This window comes from Lepeophtheirus salmonis, chromosome 12 (assembly GCF_016086655.4).
Source record: "Lepeophtheirus salmonis chromosome 12, UVic_Lsal_1.4, whole genome shotgun sequence".
Taxonomy (NCBI): Eukaryota; Metazoa; Arthropoda; class Copepoda; order Siphonostomatoida; family Caligidae; genus Lepeophtheirus; species Lepeophtheirus salmonis.
The window spans coordinates 7,000,025-7,023,417 of NC_052142.2; the positions used below are offsets into that span (position 1 = coordinate 7,000,025).

The following is a 23,393-nucleotide window of genomic DNA, read 5'->3' on the forward strand; positions in this document are numbered from 1 at the left end:
AATCCAAAGATTCCATTGGAGTAATATTTACTGCACTCTTCATCTTATCGTCATCTACGTACTCTACGATGAGGGAAATCTGAAGCATGATTCTTTGTGCTTCGTCTCCATCGACAATACACACATTTTACGGCAATATTATTATATAATATTCACAATACGGCATTTGTATACGAAGTACAGACGATGATAACACAGTACATTTCCTATGGTTGTGCAGGGCGGTAAAAAAATAACAAAAACTTCATCAACCTTTGTAATCACAAACAAGACTTCGGGATTGAAGCTCTCGGGGCATGTTCGCTAACAGTCATGGTAAATGTCCTTGTGACGGAATTTGGGGATTAGTGAAGAGACATCTAGCTAAGACGAATCTTCAGAGGTCACTTAAAGTCTTTTATTGAGGTTTGTAGGGGGAAACTCGCCAACATCTGTTTCTTTCACATCAGTGAAGAGTGCATCACCCTTGTCTGTAAAAGTTTCGTTGATCGTTTTAACCTTGGTAGAACTGTCATAGGAACACGAAAAAATCATCATTTTGTACCAATGTCAACTTCCACCATCACTCACTATCTTACCAGTGAAGATACAAAGGCTGTTGAAGTGTTCTGTTTCAACAGCACCCCCGAAGCAACCGTTGTCAAACTAATCACATGCATATACGACACTTACTGGTGGATTGGATTGGTAGATAGTTCTAGTGAGAGACAAAATGATATTGAAGTGATATTCCTCCATCCACATGGTCTGAGAAGATTGCTTTACTGGCCAACAAATATAGATAAATGTTTTGTTCCTTGTACCAATATTCAATGCTCCATTTCCCCTCCTACCATGTCTACATTCACTGCCCGTTACTACAAGAGCTCCCACAAAGATTACGAAAATACTATTTATAAATTTGAAAGATTCCATCAATAAACGATTCTTGGACCAAATAAGTCTTCCATGCATTTTCCTTTATACTCTAGCTTTATGATACTTTCTTTTATCTTTCCACTTGTTTAATTTCCAAAAAAGAAATAACATAGCTTTTTACACTCAGTATTATTATGGTACATTTCATATTTCTGGTTTTGTGTACGTTCTACATCACATTTTGATGTCGTAACTGTTGAACCGTTCTCGTGAGCATTGTCATTTATTGATTCCCAGTCCAAATATACTAAGAGGTGGTTCCTTGGTTGGTTGGTGGTTGGTAGTTATAAGAGGGCTTAATAGTTCCCTTCCAGTTTGGTACTTTTATTTTATATCTAAAAATTGGTAGTGAATTTACAAATTTTGCACCAAATTGAAGGTATTTATTTTCATAGAAGGAATTGTTTCCCAAAACAACTATTTGGTGAAAATGATGTTTAGGTACTTAGAAAGGGATGTTAACATTAGTCTTTGGACAGATATTTATTCCAACATCAAATTTTTTGATGAAATGTGGATTGAAGGAAAAAAAAAGAATTAGTGTCATATCTGAAAAATGGAAAGTTTTTCAGCCAAATAAATACGATTTTTGGATTTCTTGTATCAATTAGCTTTTTGGTCCAAATGTAGTGCAATTTTGAAGAAAATCGAAGAGGTAGGGTGACAAAAGTATTTTTTTCTGGATGATTTGATGTTGTTTTACCAAAACTTAGATCAAAATTATTTCCACAGCAAGAAAGGAATAGCAAAGTGATGTGTGATGTACGTAGGTGCAACTTTTGATCAAGGACTCACCTGAACAGAGCATTTGAAAAAAAAGCCTTCACCTTTTCTCGGATATAGAATATGGACAAGGCAATCCTAGGACCAAAATGGAAGCCGTTCTTAAACAAGGTTATCTGGTTGTATGAAGCTATGATCACACCTATCATCTTCTATGGGTGTCTAGTATGGGAACATGCAATCACTATAAAGAAAAGTGCAAGGTTTAATATTAAATACCATTAAAAGAAAGGGCTCTTGGGAATTACTCATACATTATGATCGACACCAACTGCAGGAATTGGGGCAATTTTGGGTATTGCTCCTCTGGATATATACATTAAGGAACAGGCAATGAAATCGAGATGGAGAACGAAGCATTTCTTACGTGATACCTGGGATGGAATTGGTAATTTTCCAAAATCTTGTGGGTGTTGGTTCCATAGTGATAAAATACTTACACAAGTCGGAATGGATGAACCAAGTCATTACATAAAAGGAAATCGTATTTGGATGTATAATAGTCAAATTAAGAATCCTGACGCGACGAAGACGGAAACTCTGGGGCTGGATGGGCCGTCATCGACAAAGGTGATGCATCAATTTTAATCATTAAATGACTTCATTGAATAAAGAGGCTTCTGTGTTTCAAGCAGAGATTTTTCCCATAACACAAGGTGTAGAAGTTCTTCTCAAGTACGAAAAAACCCTGAACAATGTAGTAATCAGATCAGACTCCCAATCAGCAATTGCTGGAATCTTTAATCAACTTATCATTAGAAAATAAGTTTTAAAATGTAAAGAAACCATCATCAAAGGAATTAGTTAGAAATATGTACATCTAGAATGGGGCAAAGGACATTCTGACATTACAGAAAATGAATTTGAAGACCATTTTGTGAAGACGGGTACTAAGAGCCAAAAATTTTACTATTGGGACACCTCCGAGCTACATAAAGAAGGTCATTCATGACTTCTTCCATTATTATTGGTGTGACCGATATAAAAGAGATCAAAGTATGACACATAAGAATACTATGCTCAATAAGCCGAAATCGAAGTGTATCAAGCTCGGAAGAGAAAAATTGAGACTCATTGTACACGCCTACACTGGACTTGACCCTTTTATAGCCCACTTAAGCAAGGGGAAAGACATAAGCTCAACATACAATGTCTGTATGGAAGAACTGTTAAGTGAAGATTATCTATTAATAGATGCCCCGCCTTATTTTAAGAGAGACATCATCCATTAATGAGAAAAAGGAAGACTTTCGTATTTTAAAATTTATGAAATATAAAAAAATAAAAAATGTTATTTAACAAAATTTTAATGTAAACTATATTTTAGATTCTGCTGTAGTAGCACAAATACCCCGTTGTGTAATCGTGTTCGTTCCCTTATATTTGTAAAATTTTATTTTATGTATTTATGGCAAGCAGTAATAAATATATAACAAACTAACATAACATCCTCATTATTTTGAAGACACTCTGAGAAAAAATATAAAATGACGGATCATTCTTTTTAGCCTCATAAATTGATACAATTTTAATATATATCTACCCATACATTTTATTGATAGCACAGAAAAGTTACCGTCCACGTAGCCACTTTTTTAATAGGAAATATGATACCTATCGAGAAAACAATCACTTAAATTCATTTCCCACATTTTAGTGTGGTATACAGACAACGGATCTGGACCAAACGACAAGAGATTGTCAAATATCTTTTGTTTTTTTTTAGGTTTACTTTTGTCGGAAATAGAATTAACATTCCCTGAAATTAACTTTAACTTTATACTTAAAAAGAACAGAAAATTGGGGGTGGGTATGCCTTTAAATGAGGAATTCTTAAATACTCGTAAATAACTTATCCGAATTAAAAATATTTTTAGGTAGGCTACGCTGCCAATAATGTACATCTTATAATCTGGAAGCTAAATTACGGCTCTGAAGAAATGAGTCCCCCCTTTATCCTTTTTTGTTCTGTTTCAGAACTTTCTTATCCTCTTTTAGGATTATTTTCTTGACTTTATAATAGCACAAATTTTCTTTGGAAAATATGATCTATTTCTCAAAACCATCTTCCAATCTTCTTTGAAGGGTCGTCCTTTGGCGCTAGATTTATTTATGTCAAGGATTGCCCATGATTGTTCTTCACTTGTCTTCATAGTGCTGGCATATTCTCCGTTTCTTTCATCTTCAAAACATTGATCATTCTTATTAAGTTTAGTTGAAGATTCAGCAGCTTTTACATATTCAACAACTGTTGCCTCTTCTTTGTTAGAATCTTCGTGACGATTATGACTTCTGGTTCTTGGGGCTCGTACTTTTTCTTCTTTGTTCATTTCACCTTCATTTTCCCTCCTTACAGTTTCGTTGGTATCCTTCATTTCTGCAATACCTTTTAATTTAATTTGGAATTCCTAATTAAATTCTGAAATTTTTTTCAAACTCCAAATCTGGAGTGTTCTTTATGGCCGTGTACAAAGCTTTAATGTGTCCATATTTTAAACATTTGAAGCACTGTACTTCTTGCATTTTTCAAGATAACTCAAATGTTCTATCATTTACGTGAATTATTGAAAGGAATTTTTTATTTAATTTACTTTTTATTCTTAATTTTCCAGTCAACAATTTGTTAAAATTTTGAAGAATCTCTTTTTTCTCTTCAACCTCAGACTCTTTTCTAATGTTGATACTTTATATTTCTCTAATCAAATCTACAAATCTGCTCAAGATCTCTTTAAGAATCTCAACATTAGTTTCTGAGCCATTATTTACAGTAACTTCTACGGGGGTTTGAATTCCTCTTAATCCCTTGAAGCTTCAAATTGTAAAAACCAACTTCTTCATTTATTTTAGTTCCCCCAAAAATATGATAAAATTGAACTATCATGTTGATCTGCCTTTTTGTTCTAATAAAAATATACCGGGCCCGCTTTTACATTTATTTAATGTTTTTTTTTATCTCAACTCTTTTTAAGATCCTCAAATATTTTATTGTAATCTTTAGGGTTTGGAATAAATCCTTTAACTGTATTTCCTGGACTATCCTTCTAATCAAAGAAAAAAAAATCGAGAAAGGGTTGTCATTTATCTTTTTATTGGTTTTAGTTTCCCTTCCTTCTTTCATTGTTTTGAATTGTTCTTCAATACTTCTGGTAAGGTCAGAGTGTGATATATTGATATCTTGTACATTGCACACTATTTTCTTTTTCTTTTGATACAGCCAGCTTCTTTTTTTTTTTCCCTCCTTCGATGACACAGCATTTTTCATACTATCATTCCTTACTTTTAAATCTCCGTGATTTATGGGTTCCAAGTGGTCTTTGGGAAATTTGGTGATATTATTCCCTTAGGAACCAAATCCCTCCATTTTTATAAATACTTATGTCTCAAGTTAACTTATAAAAAACTCTAAAAAAAGGATTTTAATCTCGGAGGACTTAATCATACGTCTATCTCTGTCAAAGAGGAAATATTATAATAATATTAATACTTTTATATGGTACAGACTTGGAGTCAGCTTTGGTACATAAAGGACGAGTTTGAATAACGAAAAGGCTGGCCGATGAGAAGATATTAAATCGAAATTACATGGAAATTCGATTTTATATGGGAATCCAGGAGGGGGGTCGTAGATATCATTTCTTAGCTTATTTATTTAATAAAAAACCTTGCTGAATTTAGGAGAAATACCTTGTTTATTTTTTCAAGACCTTCATTTTGTTCCATAGTCTAATAGTATTAGACTGTTTTGACTGTGAATTATTATGACTGTCAAATCAATATTCATTTGAAATTATATTAAGTAATTTCTAGAAATACAGGGTGTCCTTGATCAATTGAAACTATCTTAAAATTCAACCTGCTTGATAAAAATGGAATTTGGAGTGTATTTGTTAATATGAAAAGGTTAGACATAATATTAAACAATAAATTTATTCAACATGTCCTCCCTCAGCAGCCACCATCTTCTCCATCCTGCCCCTAAAGGATTTGCATGCCTTGATGACTTCCGCGGAATCGAAAGCATTCCACTCCCTCGTAATGGAGCCCGGGAACTTTGTGGTGAAGACCGCAGGCACCTCTTTTCTCTCCTCGGCAATTGTGGTGAAAGTTATAGTGTATTGTTCACACAACCTTTTATATTATCCAATCATAGTCGTACTGTAGTTCTTTTTTTTTCATTATATTTATATTTGAATGATAAATAAATTATAATAAGCTGATAACAAGTGTCCATACCCTCCAACTCCAGCATATATTTCACTGAAAACTGTTTGTAGTAAATTAATAGGAGAAGTCCTTTCCAACAGCCTTGCTGTGGAATCCCCTTCCCCTATAGTTTGAAAAAGAATGAAGAGACTGGACCTAGTAAGAGACATAAAAAAAGTAGACCCACTAGTAATTTTGAAAAATCCCTGAAGCGACTTTCACCAGAAGTGTCTTAGGTATAGGTTGGTAAAAACCTCACTTTTTACTAATAAATTGTGAGTGAGTCCTTCATTCGGTAAGAAAGAAACGGAGACATCATCTCATATTTTTTGCTTACATTTACCATATGGTTGTACACATGTTGAGAACGAGATTGGCGCCACTTCGGAGGGAGACCTACACAGTTGGATTGCCTATCATCACGTCTCCTACATATGATGAGTGTCTCAAAATAGGGAACATTGTTTCCAATGCCTAGAAAGCGCTCTACACGGCAATGTATACAGATGGAATTATTCCAGTCAGAATCCAAATCTCTGTCCCCTCGGGTGGAGGCACCCCATTTGTAACTTAATCATTTTTAATAATACGGTTGAAAAAAAACATCCAACTAAGGAGCGTTGTTTGTTTGTCTAGACCTTTTTCTCTATCTCTGAGAATCTGCTATTGAAGATTTACTTGTTTTTGATCCTCTTTGAGGGGTGGGGGGAGGTAATATGGAAGTCGTTGACCTATATTATTAATCCAAATTTATTTAAACTTATTCTATACATAAATTCCTAATAATATTATTTATATTGATAGTGTAAAATTGTGATTTTAAAGAATCTATATATTTAATAATAATAATAAAAAAACTATATAGATGGAAATCAAAGTAAATAATATATTGATACAAACATTTCAGTAATTGAAAAATGAATTATTTATTACTCTATCTTGATTACAACTAATAAATTATGTATAAAAGCATAAAAAAAAAGAAGAAGGTAAGATACACCTTACATAAAAGCTAATAATATATTTTTTACTTTTTGTTCAAGTGTTTTATATTCCAGCTGAAGTTATAAAATAGACGTTACATTTTAATTTAAAAAATAATTCTCGATTATCAGTTTATAATCATAAGGGAATTAATTATTTTGAATATGAGGCATCTATAAACTTTTTTAATCCTTACACATATAAACTATTTATCATTTTCGTATAAATTATAACAAACTGTTTTTTTTTAATTTCCCCCCCCCCCTCCGGCAATATTATTCTAATTAACATTCATACAACGTAACTAACTTATTATATTTAAATTTTTTAATAAATATTAAATACTAAATTGACCAAAAATCAATCAAAATCTACGTTTCTAAAATTGAAATATAAGGTATATTCTATATCTTCAACCTGAGCATAAAGCACTTAAAGAAAAAATAAAAAAGATATTAGCTTCTAAGCAAGGTCCTTCAATTTACTCTATTTTTTGGTTTTCATATATATATTTTTTATTTATTGTAATCAAGATAAAGTAATAAATAGTTCATTTTTAAGATACCGAAATGTTTGTATTTATTTGCTACTTACTTTGATTTTCATCTATATAGTTCTTTAATGCCAAAATATAGCACCGAACCATAAAAAACCCTATAAACTTGATTTAAAAAAAAGGCATTGACGGCCAAGCCTGTATCTGTTGAATGTTTTAATGATTTTCTTGTTCTATGGCTTAAATAACTATCATAAATATGGGTTTCAGTCTGGCGAGGTTCCAAGACCTTCATTTCGTTGCATAGTGTTATATTCAAGATAATTAACAAATTAAGATCTAAGTTTGATATTTTTTTTATATGATTATATCATTTTTATTGAATAACATTAACATATTCTTGATATTAGTTTTACTTTTGTAATAAAAATATTTACAAGAATGTAGTAACGGCAAAATAAAATACTATATTCAATGATTATATCAAAACAAAAAATTAAAATATCAAAATAAGTATAAAAAAGAAATAGTGCATGGACGAATATAATATAAATATTGTTGTCACTAAGACAATTAATGAAGTATTTTATTTTATCGAGTTTCTCAAATAATAATCCACTGCTTTTAACCAATTTCCCCAACATGTAGTAATTGTTACTGGAGATAAGGGAATTTTTGTGAAGGTACAGAATTTTCGTATCTTGACACCAGAATGTAAAAATATACTTTTCATCTAGGATAACAGAAGGTTAGCTTTATAAAATCATTGACGACAAAATTCAAATATGAAGAAATCGACTAAAAATTTAATGAATGAGCTGTGAAGGAAGGATGAGAACACTCTCTACTTCAGTCGATCTTTCTGTTTTTTTATGGAAATCCCTATTTCTTATATAAGAAGTATACGATGTTTCTGTAAAAGATCTCGAGGAATTTATCTATTATTTAACGTAGAGACAAAAATTAAATCATATCACGCCTTGATGTCAAGGATCTTTCTATTAAAAGAGATAAGATCCACCCATTGAGGAACAAAAAGACGAAGCCCCTTGAATCTGAAGTCCAATATAGGATCAGAAGTTGTTTCCAACGCAAAAATATGAACTTATGGAAGCCGAAGGTGGGGTGGATGTGGATCCATATATCAGAATGCTTCGTGGTTTTAACTTATTTAAGATTTAAACTTTCCATATCATCACTGACGTCACAAAAGCAATCATATTATTTAGCTTCACCAGTAGTCGGTACGGTAAAACAATTTGAAAAGGAAATGTGGAAATTTTGATAATTGAGAATCGTCCTTAAATTAATATAGAGGAAAAATACTTATTTATATCTGTATTATTACTCACTTGAATTTGTCATCAACAATTGTATAATCTAGAATTTTCATCATCTAAGAAAGGAAAAAAAAATATTATAAAATTCAAAAAGGCGCAGTAATCATTTTGTAGAGTGGCATATTGAAGTTTGATGTACAATATTTGGATTCACTTATTGTTTTTGTAGCTTTATAAAGTGGTCTTAGTAATTCTTGTGATTCTTCCACTATTTGGCATTCCCTTCATAATATTAGTACTATCATCTGGTCCAGACAAAGTATATCAATTACAGTTTTAGGTTTTAATGCACGTTGTACCATGAGAAAAACAGAGTTCAGTGTGTTTCTGTTGAAGAAACTAATTTTGTCGTGATTTATGTTTCCTTTTTATTAATTTTTCTACTTTAACAGACTATTATTTATGGGGACGAAGATTTTCTTTAGGTTTTTGTAAGTATTTTCAGCGGAACAGTTTCTTTTAAAGCTCTGACTCACTACCAAATGTTATTTAAATATAATATTACTTTTTGTCATTAAGGTATGTTCTATGATACAATTTGAGTACTTATTTACTTATCATCTATAAAAGAAAGCTCTTATTGTGTATGATTTTAATTTGCATTCACAAGTATATTTATTTAATAACACTATGCTAAATCAGTAAATAATAGAAAAAAAAATAACCTTTGAAAAACACTAATTGCTTCTCTAGTATGCTTATCATTAAATTCTTGACAAGTGAGGATACGCTCACACAGAGAACCATTATTTATCTTTACCGTAGGTTTTTCGGGACAATTATTTTATTAAATGAACGAATGAAGTTTTTGATTAACATTTCACAAGAATACTCGTTAATTTAAATTGTCTAGCTGAGTCGGCTGAAGATGACTTGGGACTAAGTATAAGATCGGTCAGCAGTTAGTTGTTACTTTCAGATATTGATATGGGTTTGTTGATGCTATGTTTCCTTTGCAAATACCTTGATCTGATAGATGTATAAATTTTTTTAGTGAAGCTTGTACAACAATCTATACAGATTTCTATATTGAATTTGTATATTTCAAATTTACTCAAACGTAGCTATAGGTGTTTAAGCATCTTCCTGAATTGATATGCTTACACTTGTACAATTGGAACATGATGGAATGGGGGATGAAGGGTTCGCTAACTGATATGTCAATTACTATGTAATAGAGTATGATTCAAAGCTATATATATTTATAAGAAATAATAATACAACTCTTGAGACCATTAACCTATAAACAACGTTCTTCTTTTTTAAAGAATAATATTTAAAAAATATGATTATTGTCTTGTGGTCTTGTGTCCCAACGAAAGTTTGTCGACCTACTGAAATTCACCAATCAATTGATACTGGGGATAGTTCTCCTTCTGCTGATAGAGTGAGGAAGTTGCCCCCTGAAAAAAATGAATAACTTCAAAGAAACTCTAGATAATCTGTCCGAGGCAGGTATAATCCAAGTCTCCATGGACAATTGGAAAAAGGAAAACAGAACTTGGAATATGGTCAGAAATTATTGCAAATTAAATGCTGCCACGACTCGGGGTAATTACAACTTTTAGTATGATCGATCTTAGCCGAGCGTACCACGACATTCCTGTAGAATAGGACCACTATAGCAATTCCATTTGGATTATAGGAAGTTTAATTTATTCCTTTTAGCTTAAGGAACCCTGGGGCTATCTTTCAAAAGTTCATGAATGTGATACTTTGGGAGCTTGAGTGAGTAACCATTAATATGGATGACATTGTTATTCATTCAACATCGGTAGAAACTCATAAAAAACATTTGAGGGATGTTTTTGAAATCCTTAACTCCTACAACCTTCGTTTTGCAACCTTGAATTGCTTATTTTTCAATGAGGAGATTAATTTAATAGGATTTACCTTATCATGCAAAGGTATTCGGCCACCTAGCCCCAAGGCTGAAGAAATTGATAATATATATAAACCTGTACAACCTAGTGATCCCAGGAGATTCATGTAATTTTTGAATATTACAGGAATTTAATCCCTCAGTTTTCCAACGTAGTATTCCCAACGAGTAAATAATTAAAAATGCAGATGTCAAGAAAGCTGTCCAAGAAACTAAATTGATCTCTCTAGTCATTTTAGGGAGATTGAACTCGATAAAGGGATTAAGTTAATATGCGAGACATCAATGCAGGCGTGGCGTCCTTATGTTCCCAAGGATTTGAGAAGAGAAGTGTTATATTAATTTTACTCGATATCCCATCCTTGTTCGAAAGCTTCTGTCAGAGTTATCAAGTCGAGATATTTTGCCCTCGAACGGTTCAACAAATGAAAGAGTGAGTCATCCTAATAAGGGCACACCAAAGTTGACTTTAAATCATTTTATTCAGGCTTCATACAGTAAACATCGACATCACAAAATATCTACTACCTCCGTGCCTGGACAATCATCATTGGAGCACTTTTGATATTTATTGACATGTATCAATAGAGCAACCACATGGATGGAGGTAGTTCTGTTGATTAACATCGAAACTAATACTATCGTACATCCGTTTGTGGGAGCCTGGATCTCTCGATTTGGAGTTCCCTTTGTTCGTAGATATGGACACAGGAACCCAGTTTGAATCGGAGTTGTTCAAGAGATTATCCGCATCACTTGGGGTTCACATGATATGTAAACAGTAAATCTAATTCAAACTAAGGCTACATCGTACACTAAAGGTTGCAAATAGGGCACAGAAGTTCAAATAATATATCTCACTTCATCGCGGTGACTGGTACAGATATAATGGCTCCGTAATGCCTAATAAACGCGTCTTTGAAAAAGTCTTATAATTTATCTGACGATCATTTAATTTAATGGACGAAAAGGTTTCATCATGTCGATTTTCAAATAATGCCTCAGGGATCTTGTAATGCATCAAAGAAAATATTTATTTCTTCGGCGTTCAAAGATGTTGAATATGTATGAATTAGAGTGCATCGAGTCCAGATACCTCTGAGGCAGCATATATGGGTCCTGCCAAAGGGATATCTAGGACTCCTGAATAAGTGTACGACCAACAACTATAAAATATAATGTATCCTCCTAATCCTATGGACGATTTGTACATTGATAGGGAGATAATCAAGAACCTCATAACTCCACCTATTTCATCTGGTTTGATGTTATAGAAAACTTTAGGAAGAGATGGAGAATAAATGAAATAGGAAATTAGATTCTTTACAAAAACATTCGAAGTCCTTTGATTTCCCATTCTACTTGGTGGGTAATTTAAAAGTACATAACAAATTCGTAAGCAATAAATAAATATTTAAATACTCGTATAATACTATATATTTGTTATTTTGAAGGTGTAGTCATCTGTTTCAAAGATCAATTATGTTACTGTAACTTTTAATAATTTACTTTGAGGATAATTATATCGTCCAAAATTTCGTAGAAGAGAAAAAGAAAAGTAAGGATTTTTTTTAGCCTTTGAAAATTCCTGGAATCAATTGGCTTATTGCTTGAATTATTTTTTTTGAATAATATCGCTAATCATTTCGACCCAACCAACATTAGTATCAATGATATGAGACTTGAATCGGGAAGTTCCCTGCAGAGACGATTGAAGACAAAGACGAGAAAATTAACTCAATTCTTATTAAATAACTTCTGAACATCTCAGATAATAAGTGACAAAATTAAAACGTGAAAAAAAAAAGAACAACTAACAAACAATTACATTTTAAGCAGAATAGCAAAATATGTAGAGATAGAGTTGAATTTAGGGAAAGATAGAAAAAGAAAAGTTTTTTACATATTTTTTTTCTTTTTAAGTTCTATCAGTATGCTTTAATATTTTTTGTTAATAACTGGTAGCTATTAGCATTAAACTTGAGCAACCAGATAGTAACTGTGGACGTGCCCACTCACTTTAAAAAAACTTGCATCTCTTATCATTATTATTCGCTGTATTATATTGTAAATTGTGTTTACAAAGTGAATAAATTTTTGGCTATTCATTTATACAATCAACAGTTTATTTACAAAATTAATCTTGTTTATTTTTTTCAGATTATATCTAAATTAAGTCCTCAGTCAATGGAAGAAATTGATAAAATATTATGCAACAAACCTATAAGACCAGCTATGATATCAACATTGCAGCAAAGATGGGCTACGTCAGGTGGTCTTCCTCCAGGATGCTAATAATTACGTTAACATATTTAAATAAAATCATGGAGCTTTTATGATTCTATATAGTTTTCTCAATATTTATACATAATGGTATGCGCATTAGTCAAATTTTATAAAAAAATAATTGGTAAAGGACAGTATACTTGATTTTGATTTTGAAAAAACATTCGACTAGTTTACTCTATTATTTATCAATTATATTCTATACTATATTGACATATTAAATAACAATATTCATAAAATATATACTTCTTTGAATATGTGTACTTCATTATGAATTTATAATTGAATATTTTTTTTCATCTGATTTAAATTAAATTTGGTTAGTCGAATTACCTATAATTGGGAAACACATAAATGAAAATTTAGATCTGTAACTCAAGTTAGTACTGAGTTTTTAGCTCCTATATGTAATACATTTTATCAAAAATTCCCTAAATATCTTTGTGTTTGAGAAGGCCCGTTGCCAGATGTGGTCTGAAGGTACAAGCCATACCAAAAAATAATTTTTGACCCCTAGCAAATATCCACCCTTCATCACCTTTTTAAAAAAAAATTAGTTATGATTTATAACTGATTTATTTGTACTTTTGTTTCGAATTATGCTTAGCATCAACCTACATTATTTAATTTTTCATTTGGAATATTTTTGACCAATTTTGAGAGTAAATGGAAAATTTGCTTATCGTTATTAATGAAGTTCTGCTACTTTCTAGAGAAAAGTAACATTGTGTAACTGGTCTAGGAAAAATCCCCAGCGGAAAATTCGCCGCCATGATTTAAAAAATAAATAAGTAGCAGATGGTGCCCTAATTTGTAGGGCTGTATAGAGTGAAATAGACACAGAGGATGAAGGTAGAAGAGAAAAATGGATGAAGTTAGATGAGTAAATAAATGGGAAGAGAAAAGGAGAGAGATGTAGAAGACGTGTTACCTAGCTAAAAAAAAATAACATATGTATTTTTTTTCAGTTGTCGATTCCCTCGTCCCACTGGATACGTCATGGATATTTCATAATTTATTCTTCTTGATAAATAACAAGTAATAAGTTATATTTTATAATACTTACAGTTTTTAAAAGGACAGGAATACCATTTCTTATTGATCCCCCATCTTATATATATATTAGGCATTTTATTTTTTGACAGTTGCCAATTTTGATTATCATACAAAATACAAATACAAATATACGATCTCAATAAAATTTGACTAAGCAATATTATAATATAGTATCAAATAAAATACTATGAAAGATTTTAATATTATAAAAAAATACATATATGTAATTCTTTTAAAAAATTGTTGACGAATAATATGACAATGATAGTTCAGGAATTTTAATTTAAAAGATAAATAGTAGGTGGTATGATTGACTTGTTTGACTAACTACCAGATGATTTTGGGATTTTTTTTTGTTTCTTTTTGGAAAAATGTTTGCATAAAAAATAAAGTAAGGACATGAGAAAAAGGAACAGCGAAGAGAAAAAAAAAGGGGAGGGGGGAGAGAGAAAAATATCTACTCAATTTAATGACTGAACTCTTGAACTTTTTTTGGATTCCATATGTGATAACACCAAAAATAGACTCATAAATATTGTATATAATAAAGTTTTAAAAACATATTACTTTTCGTTTGACTGTTATTTGATTTAAATATATATGTCCTGATATGTTAATGTTGATCTGAGTCATAATTTACTGTATAATAAACTATAAAATGATTTTTCTTTCTTGATTTTAAAAGACTATACAACTATGAGTATATGAAACAGTGAGAACATACAAAAGTTCACGTGATCTTTTGTAACATTGGCACCCTCAAGCATTCAATACTTATGCATGAATTTTAACTGACCGAGTTGTATGTATATTTCACTCAATTTTTTAGTTATTAAGAAGTAAAATACATGGGAAAGGGAAAATAATAGAAAAAATGAAGAATACGTCATAAAAAGAAGTGAAGTCACAACTCTAGGAACAAGTTAGATTTGAGCCCCATTTGCGTTTTTTGGTTTATATTCCGGTAATAAGTGAAAATAGATTCAAATTTATTTTAATAAATATCGTGTCATTACATTCAAATATCAGTCTGTAATCACAAATTCAAATGATTAATATAAGAATGGAGTCGTTTTATAGTTTTCAAAGACTAGATAGAGAACCATCACATTTGCCCAAAAAAAGTTAGATATATGTTTGGGCATAGAAAAACTCAAATAAACATCTTTTCATTTCGTCATCATGAGTGTGCATCTCTAGATGCTGAAATTGAGGCGGTGAGGGTTTTGACATTCTAAAGTGCTCCTCAAGCATTGTTTCGAGGTAGGAAAGATGAATAATGACGGCAAAGACCTCAATTTAATTGATTCATACTGAAGGAAGAAGAAACTTTCGACAATCTCTTCTCATAAATTAATGCAATCGTGAATAAATGTGCTAAGGAGATATGAAAGACAATTTTATCAAGGATAAAACCATACTCAGAATAAATAGTGACAAGATGAGATAGAGGCTCTTAAGGATTGTGATTTTACACGAAAATACTGTGCATGAATGCAGAGCAGAGGAAGATGGGTTCACGAGATTAAGAATGATTCCAAGATTCAAGATCAGGCGGTTGGAATCCTAAGACATAAGAAAGAAAAAGGACATCAGGATAAAGTGAAGTACCATACTTTCAAAGCCCTTGGATCGAGGAGAAAATCCTGCTAGAGGTGTTGAAGAGAGGCACACCCTATAGACAAATATCCAGCCAGTGGCATTAATGCAACAAATGCAAGGGAACTTGACGCAAATATACTGAAGTCTGTAGAGGATAGTTCAAGAAGTTGTGGAGAAATCAACTTTCAAAAAAATATGTATAAAATAGAAAAACGCGTTTTTCAATTTTAGCTATTTATGCTTCTTTAAAAAAAGAAAACAAATATTTTTAGAACATGTTATTTCACCAGTTGTAGGTAGAAATTCCAAAAACAGTAGCATCCACATTTATTATGTATTGGAAGACTGTGTCTCCTGAGTCGGATATTATGGGACAACGAAATTATGTTTGCCATATTTCTTTTTTTATCATTCTCAAGAATTTGTACAATCATTTAGAGATTCTATACAAAAAATCCTTTGGTTTATTGAACATTAAATATTTACAACAGTATTAAGGAGTACATACGCCATATCCAAAGTGAATGCAGAGTTTACAATACTACAGTTGAATATCCCAGAATGATCAAGAATCTGTGACTGTGAACTTTTCTCAAGCTATTTTGATTCCTTAGTCGTCAACTAAAATAGGACAGACACATTTAATTTCTTTTTATTAAGTTATCCTCTTTGCTATTGAGAATGAAGGATTACTAACATTTAATGTATATATATATTTGATGAAGCTGAGCAGGTATATCTTTCTCTAATGTTATCAGGCTTTGTAATCTTGTTCTAATATATTTTTAAAAGAAACTATTAAAAAGGTTCACATTCTGTGGCATCTTTCATATATTATGTATTGCATGTTCTGCATCGTAAAATTCAATGTGATAAGTAAGTTAGATTATGATGGAAAGTCCTTCTACTTTTGATAATTAATTTCTTTTACAGAGCCTAAAATATAAATAATGGCATTATGGTTTAAATAGAATACATGATTATTTGTGGTACATTTGACAAAGTTTCTATACACTTTCTAGCAACTTCACCATAATTTTCCAAATTTTAGTATGATTAGGACGACTAACAGTTCAGAAACTCTTTCTATAAATTGATTAAACCATGGAATTTAGCCTAGTGAATTGCATCTCTCTATTCCTGAAGAGTATATTCTTAAAAAAAAAAAAAAAAAATTATCTGAGAAAAGAATGAAAAATCTTTTGAAAAATATCGTTCCTGTGCTTTCTAGTAATGAAAAGAAACAACTTTTCTAAAAATATATAACAAAATAAACGAACTTATCTAACTTATAACACTGGTCAACAATTATTTTTTTTTTGCTAGGACTTTGACAACGGATTCTTATAGAGTTTGGGCTGCTGATTCCGAAAATTCAAGTTTTTGTGACATCTGATATTTAGTATTTGTGAATGCTTACATAAAAAAACCTATAATGAAACCACGTGTTCCTGTTATGTTTGTATCTTTCTCTCTCTTTGACTCGAGTACATAACGTGCTTTAATATATATCTCGATATGTGCCAGCTCTTCCTTTAGCAATCCATATATCCTTTATTTAATCCAATCTATACTAGTAAAACTATAATTCGATATTATTTCTTGTGTTGCTCTCATTTGGATTTAGTAAACGTTGGAGATTATATATTAAATATTTTTCAAATCACCATCATAGCTGTGTACGAAATCCGAACCCATCTGTATAAGTGTATAAGCTAGCTATGTCTACATCTTCACGGAGAAGAAAGTGCTGTAGCAACCCAGATATATTCTGCTATATCTGTGGATGCTTCACTTTATCATCTCAAAGACGGAACATAACTCACTTCGTTAAGAGTGTGTACCTTGCTTATTTTAAAGTACCACTTGGAGACCAAAACAAAAAATGGCACCTCACATAGTATGCACGACTTGTCTCGAAACTCTGAGATCTTTGTCTCAAGGAAAAATGCTAAGCTCAAATTTGGTGTACCGATGACTTGGAGAGAACCAACAAACCACCAAGATTATTACTACTTCTGCCTTGTTAATGTTAAAGGATTCAATAAAAAGAACAAGCGATACATGACATACCCTAGCATCTCCTCTGCAATACGGCCAGTTCCTCATTCGGACGAAAGAACTGTTACTCTTTTCACCAAGTTAGCAGATATTGATGATGAAGCACATACTTCAGTCGATGATGATGATGAAGAAGATATAGATGCAAATTACGCACCATTGGGTCCATTGTTTGGTCAACCTTTTCTGTATAGTCAACCTGAATTGAATGACCTGATTCGAGATTTGAATTTACCTAAACAATCTGCTGAGTTGTTGGCTTCCAGACTGCAAGTGCGAAACATGCTTGCTCAGGACACAAGTGTCACATTTTATCGTAACAGAGATGCAAAGCTGAGGAAGTTCTTTGATTCCGACAATCACTTTGTATACTGCAGTGGCATGGAAGGGCTTCTTGTGGCTATGGGATTATCTGCGTATCATTCAAGTGAGTGGAGACTCTTTATTGATAGCTCAAAAAGAAGTTTAAAGTATGCTTTACTTCACAATGGTAACATATATGGATGTATCCTTATTGGACACTCAGTTTCCATGAAGGAGGAGTATGGAAACATCAAAATAGTACTTGAAGGATTGAAATACCTTAATCACCAGTGGTTAATCTGTGTGGATTTAAAAATGGTGAACTTCCTTTTGGGTCAACAAGAAGTTTACACAAAATACCCTTGTGTCCTTTGCTACTGGGACAGTAGAGATGACAAGGATAAGGGTTAGAATGACCATCAATGCATACGTTGGTACCTGGAGAGAAGAATGTCATTAATGGACCACTAGTTTATCAAAAAAATATTCTCCTTCCACCATTGAACATCAAACTCGGTAATATGAAGTAGTTTGTAAAAGCTCTCGATCACAATGGTGATTGTTTTCAATACATATGTTCAACCTTTCCGAGCCCTAGTGATACGAAGAAAAAGGCAGGGGTATTCGAAGGACCCCAGATCAGAACATTACACAGGGACATACATATCATTAAAATGATGACCGCTGTCGAATCTCGAGCGTGGACTGCATTTACTAATGTGGTGCAGGGTTTTCTTGGGAACAAGAAAAACGACAATTACCAAGAGATTGTGGATGAACTTCTCCTTAGTCTACGAGAGCTCGGATGTATAAGGAGCATCAAACTGCACTACTTACACGGTCACCTGGACACGTTTCTAGACAACCTTGGAGATGTCAGCGACGAACAAGGTGAGATATTCCACCAAGACATTAAAGTCATGGAAGACAGATATCAAGGTCATTGGGACTCGCATATGATGGCTGATTACTGCTGGAGTTTGATGAGGGATCATTCAGATGCTCTACATAAGAGGGTGTCATCAAAAAGGAAGTTTACCCCAAAAATGAACTAATATATTTGTCTACGAAGAAAAATACACTGTTGGTGCATCTACTAGTTTGATATAACATTCTATGTTTGTAATAATATTGAATTTTGTCAAATATGTGTTAGTACTTTCATATTTTGTATTTTTTTTAGTTGTGTATGTTTAAACAAAATTAGATTGTTGTGTCTTGTATTGAAAAATAAAATAAAGCCTATAGTTCAAAAACCTCATGTGATAACCAACAACTAGTGACACATTGAAATCAGCAGCCAATATGCAAATAAACTCACAAAAAACAAAAGTAATATATCATTTTTCTCCCGTAAATTAAGGATTTTTGGTATGTGTTGTAGTATTTTTTCATCACCCCGTTATTCAAAAACTTAATGTGATAGGCAAAAATTAATGACAGATTTGGAATCAACAGCCAAAATGGAGTTCGATTCACTTTAAAAACTCCATGCAAGAAAAATTATGTTGGGCAGTGTAATTAATAAATATTCATTTTCGTTTGTATGCCTTCTCCCCCTCCTGTTTTTCCGGGTTTTTTTTTCTCTCCCATCTTTTTCCTTTTACTAAAATTAAATAAGAATGTATAAAATATGTACAACGGTACTTTAAAAAAAATATCTTTACGACTATAAATTTATAAGTGAGAATTATTTTTTTTATTGTAAAAATTATAAAATATTACAATTACATCTGTTTAATGTATATGTATATGAAATAAGTAAATATATATATATATTTTCCTCAACATAATTATTTCTTACCTACGTTCCTTATTCTCCAATATCTGTAACTTTATCCTAAGATTCTTCATCATTTTTACCTTTTAATTAATTATTTGTGCGAAGATACTCCTTCTACATAATTGACTAATTTATTACAACTCGTCACTAAAAATTAGGTTGTTTAATTTTATTAATTTGTAATGAATCCCTTTTTTATTATCAGACTCAGCATGCAATTTTGATTGTACAAAAAATTGATCAACTCATTTTGATCCTAAACAAGGACTTTTTGATATGTACAGTAAATGTTTAAAGAGATTAATTTTAAGGAAATCTTAGGAATTCGGGATATTTTATTTGAGATGAAGGAATTGAAGGGTATAAGACGAATTTTACAATTTATTATTCCATTGTTATTTTTGTTTTGATGGCAACAATACAAAAGTTTTAGTTTATGGTATTTATCATTTAAATTATTATATTTAGTTGCTATTAATAACTAACCAAAACATAAATTTAAAAAGAAAACAAAAATAAAGAACTACAAATAAACAAATTTGTATTTTTTTTTTTAATCAAGGAATATACCGAAAACAAGATGTTAATAAGAAATGCTTATCAGTTATTTAATCTGAGTCGATTTATTGTTATACCTCAAGGATGGTAAAATTTCTATTATATTATTATACTAAAAAATTTATGGAAGTTAAGATAATCAATTCATATATATATTTTCTAATAGTTTACAAGTTATAATTTTTAAATCCAAACCTAACGTGCCAACTATTTCATTAGTACAAAGACTCATGTTAAAGTTGAGTATAATAGTCAGAAATACTTAACTAACTGAATGATCATTATCAGTAATTACTATCATCTTTTGAATGCAAATATCAAGATTAATTAAAACTGGATTATAGTATAACTTCACTAAAAGTAGATCAGAATATATTTTACTATATCATTTATTATAATTTATTCCGTATATTCTGAAAGTTTCAAATAAAATATGTTCCGACTACATAATGTACCGATTATTTTTAGTCCAAGGCATTCAATCCTGGAAGAAACAGTAATACTGAGAAGCAAAAGCCAATGGACAACTTAGAATCAAATTTTGTACCAGATCACAGTTAACTCTGTACAAAGCACAGCCATATTCTATTGATTCAATACAAAATTTCCTGGAACACATTTATTTGACGAATTTGAACAATTTTGGGAAAATTTGAGATTTTTTATTAATCAATTTAACTAAAATCTAACAAGACATTTTGTTATTCCTTGCATTTATAGTAAAGACACCTCCCATTATGTTTTACTGAACCAATTTTTAAAGCTACATTATTTTTTAGAATGATATTTTGATAATAATTAACCTTAATTTGCGCGAGGATTAATTAACATATATATATATATAATAGAAATTGTATAGCATTATGCAAGAAATAGTAACCTAGATTTATCTCAATTTCAGAAAAGCAATTATATGTAGTTTTCCAGTAATTACATCACATATTTGAAATATTTTTCAAAGAAATATATGCATTTTTCTATTTGTTCTCTAAAAAATAGTGTCTAGTTTCTAACTATGAGTTGTGGATAGTACCCACAGCCTTTCATTTCCCCCGATTAGTCAAGATTTATTAGTGGTTTGCTATTTAAACATAATGACTTATAAATCGCCCGGGGTAACACAAATTTTCACCATTGGATTTCAGCCTATGATAAAATTTATTTTTGAGCACAAAATCAGTTTTTATTTCAATCCTCAGGTTTTATAGTAATATCAGTCCAATAAAGTACTTGTCTTCATATTATAGATTTTTCTTACTGATTAACTAAAATATAGCTGCTAATCAGGATTTATATAATGATAAAACTTACATTTATAAATTTGTGATAAAATTGATAAATTGAATTGGTCAATGTGAAGTCCCATGCCCTCTCCTAGAGACTACAATTATAATTGAGTAAAATAAGAGACTGAATGTTTATAACAAAGTAAACGATGTATTACTCAGGCATATCAAAATATGAATATGATACACAAGTTATAATAATAAACTAAAAGCATAACCCATAAAAATATTTCGGTAAATGGAGAGACAAATTTTAAAATTTATACATGCTTTTCATTTTCATTGAACAATATTTATTCATTAAGGGCAGTAAAACTTCTATATTTTTTAAAAATAACGACAAAAGATTCTTCAACAAGAAATCCTTGAATTCCAATATATTTAGGGAAAGCCGAATTAAAACCTATACGAAGAAGAAAATTAAACCAAGATATAGAAAGCCTTAGAAAAGAGTAGAGTTGAATCCTTCCTTGGGAAGTTGATTCCAGAATAGTAACAATGAAGGGATATATTCTTTGTGAGTAGGGAATCGAAATATTTCAAATAATGGTGGAATTATTATATCTGAATTTGTACGAAACATATTTTAATTATATGATATCATTACTTATTGGGAGATGTAACATCAGACGCGTCCGTAAGATTTCATTTTGAGGTGGGATTTTTATTAAAACAGGTAAATAAATTTTTGGGAAAAAAAATTGGAGTTAACTTTTTTTGTGAAAAGGCTGAATTTGACCGAATGACAATTCTTGTAGGCTATGACATTTTCAATTTTTGAAAAAAAAGAATAATTTTTTATAGTGTTGAAGCTAAAAAAATCCTATTTGAGGTGGCTACAGCACCTGTATCCCACCCCTTTTTGACACCCCTAGACGTAATTATATAACATTTAAATGAAACATTTTCTTTAGAATAATAAGAGAAGGAAAAGATTTCAAATATTGAACTAAAATTGTAAGTATCATTTTAAAGGTACAGGCATGAATATTTTATTTTTGTCTCTACTTATACTTCTCATGAGGTTATTTATCTGGTGGGATCACTGTCATTCTTTTGAATGAAGATAATACTTATTGATTTTGTTTTATTTACACAATAATCTAATTACCAATAATTAAAAAAAATGAAATTTTACATTATTTGCTGCGTAGAAGAGCAATATACATAGATCCAATGATCCAAAGAACGTAAAAGCCACGAAGGTTCGTATGCAATAAAATGTATTCAACTCTAATGAATTCAATGTACATCCACCACAAGAGAAAACTGCAAGATTTTGTTCACTAGGCACATAAGTCCAACATAAGCTTCAGTCTAAATCTTGAATTTCTAGGACACAATTCCCAACGAATATTTTCCAAGTAGAGCTTGGCTTTGGAATCCAGGAAATGGCAACTTGAGAATCAGTCCATAAATAAAATGAGTTAATGTGTACTGCTAAAAGAGTCAAGAACATAAAGAACAAGTTTTCTCCCAGTAATCACGTAAATAATTCCAATCGGGTCAAAATTTTCCTTCCTTTGGCGCTACACGAGCCCTACTGATGGGGAATTTTGTTTCGACGAAACAGTTATTCGCAAAGCAAACATAAACTATGCTCCTGCAACGAAACATTTCCTCTATTTCAACCATAACCCCAATTTGATTTGATCAAAAGCGAAGTAAAATTTGTCCAATATCGGGTTGAAGTCCATCATTTGACAATAATTCAGCGATATTCTGTGACTATCTGTAAAAGTAGTATTGAAAGCAGAACATTCAAACATGTTTTGTCCTCACGTATCACAGGATGATGAGGAATAAAGTACTGAGGACCATTACAAAATCATTTTAGTTCTTCGTGAGGCAA

General features: G+C 31.2%; 2 protein-coding genes and 1 long non-coding RNA gene across 5 annotated transcripts in view; all 3 read left to right on the plus strand.

Moving 5' to 3' along the window:
• The window catches only part of Hk (potassium voltage-gated channel subfamily A regulatory beta subunit hyperkinetic), a 60,160-nt gene extending 47,000 nt beyond the window's left edge, over nucleotides 1-13,160 (plus strand). For both annotated transcript variants that reach the window (XM_040722463.2, XM_040722460.2), the window contains one exon: nucleotides 12,767-13,160. In XM_040722463.2, the coding sequence (XP_040578397.1) occupies nucleotides 12,767-12,901 (135 nt within the window). In that variant the 3' untranslated portion in view covers nucleotides 12,902-13,160. The remainder of the gene's footprint in view (nucleotides 1-12,766) is intronic.
• Nucleotides 1,651-3,142, plus strand: LOC139906689 (uncharacterized). The gene is made up of 2 exons (XR_011782432.1): nucleotides 1,651-2,271; nucleotides 2,337-3,142. It is a non-coding gene; the product is annotated as an uncharacterized lncRNA (long non-coding RNA).
• Nucleotides 13,161-13,792: 632 nt separating the features above from the next.
• Nucleotides 13,793-19,704, plus strand: LOC139906686 (uncharacterized). 2 transcript variants are annotated; one of them, XM_071891954.1, is made up of 2 exons: nucleotides 13,793-13,930; nucleotides 17,226-19,704. In XM_071891954.1, exon 2 carries the CDS (start codon nucleotides 17,453-17,455, stop codon nucleotides 18,323-18,325), a length of 873 nt encoding a protein of 290 aa, XP_071748055.1. In that variant the 5' UTR covers nucleotides 13,793-13,930; nucleotides 17,226-17,452; the 3' UTR covers nucleotides 18,326-19,704. The 2 variants fall into 2 exon arrangements, with proteins under 2 accessions (XP_071748055.1, XP_071748054.1); XM_071891953.1 differs by having other exon boundaries at nucleotides 13,803-13,930; nucleotides 16,877-19,704.
• The last annotated feature ends 3,689 nt before the right edge of the window (nucleotides 19,705-23,393 follow it).

Bases quoted from the DNA above. Each gene is read 5' to 3' on its own strand.
- LOC139906686 (XM_071891954.1), top strand. From the start codon at position 17,453: ATGCACGACTTGTCTCGAAACTCTGAGATCTTTGTCTCAAGGAAAAAT.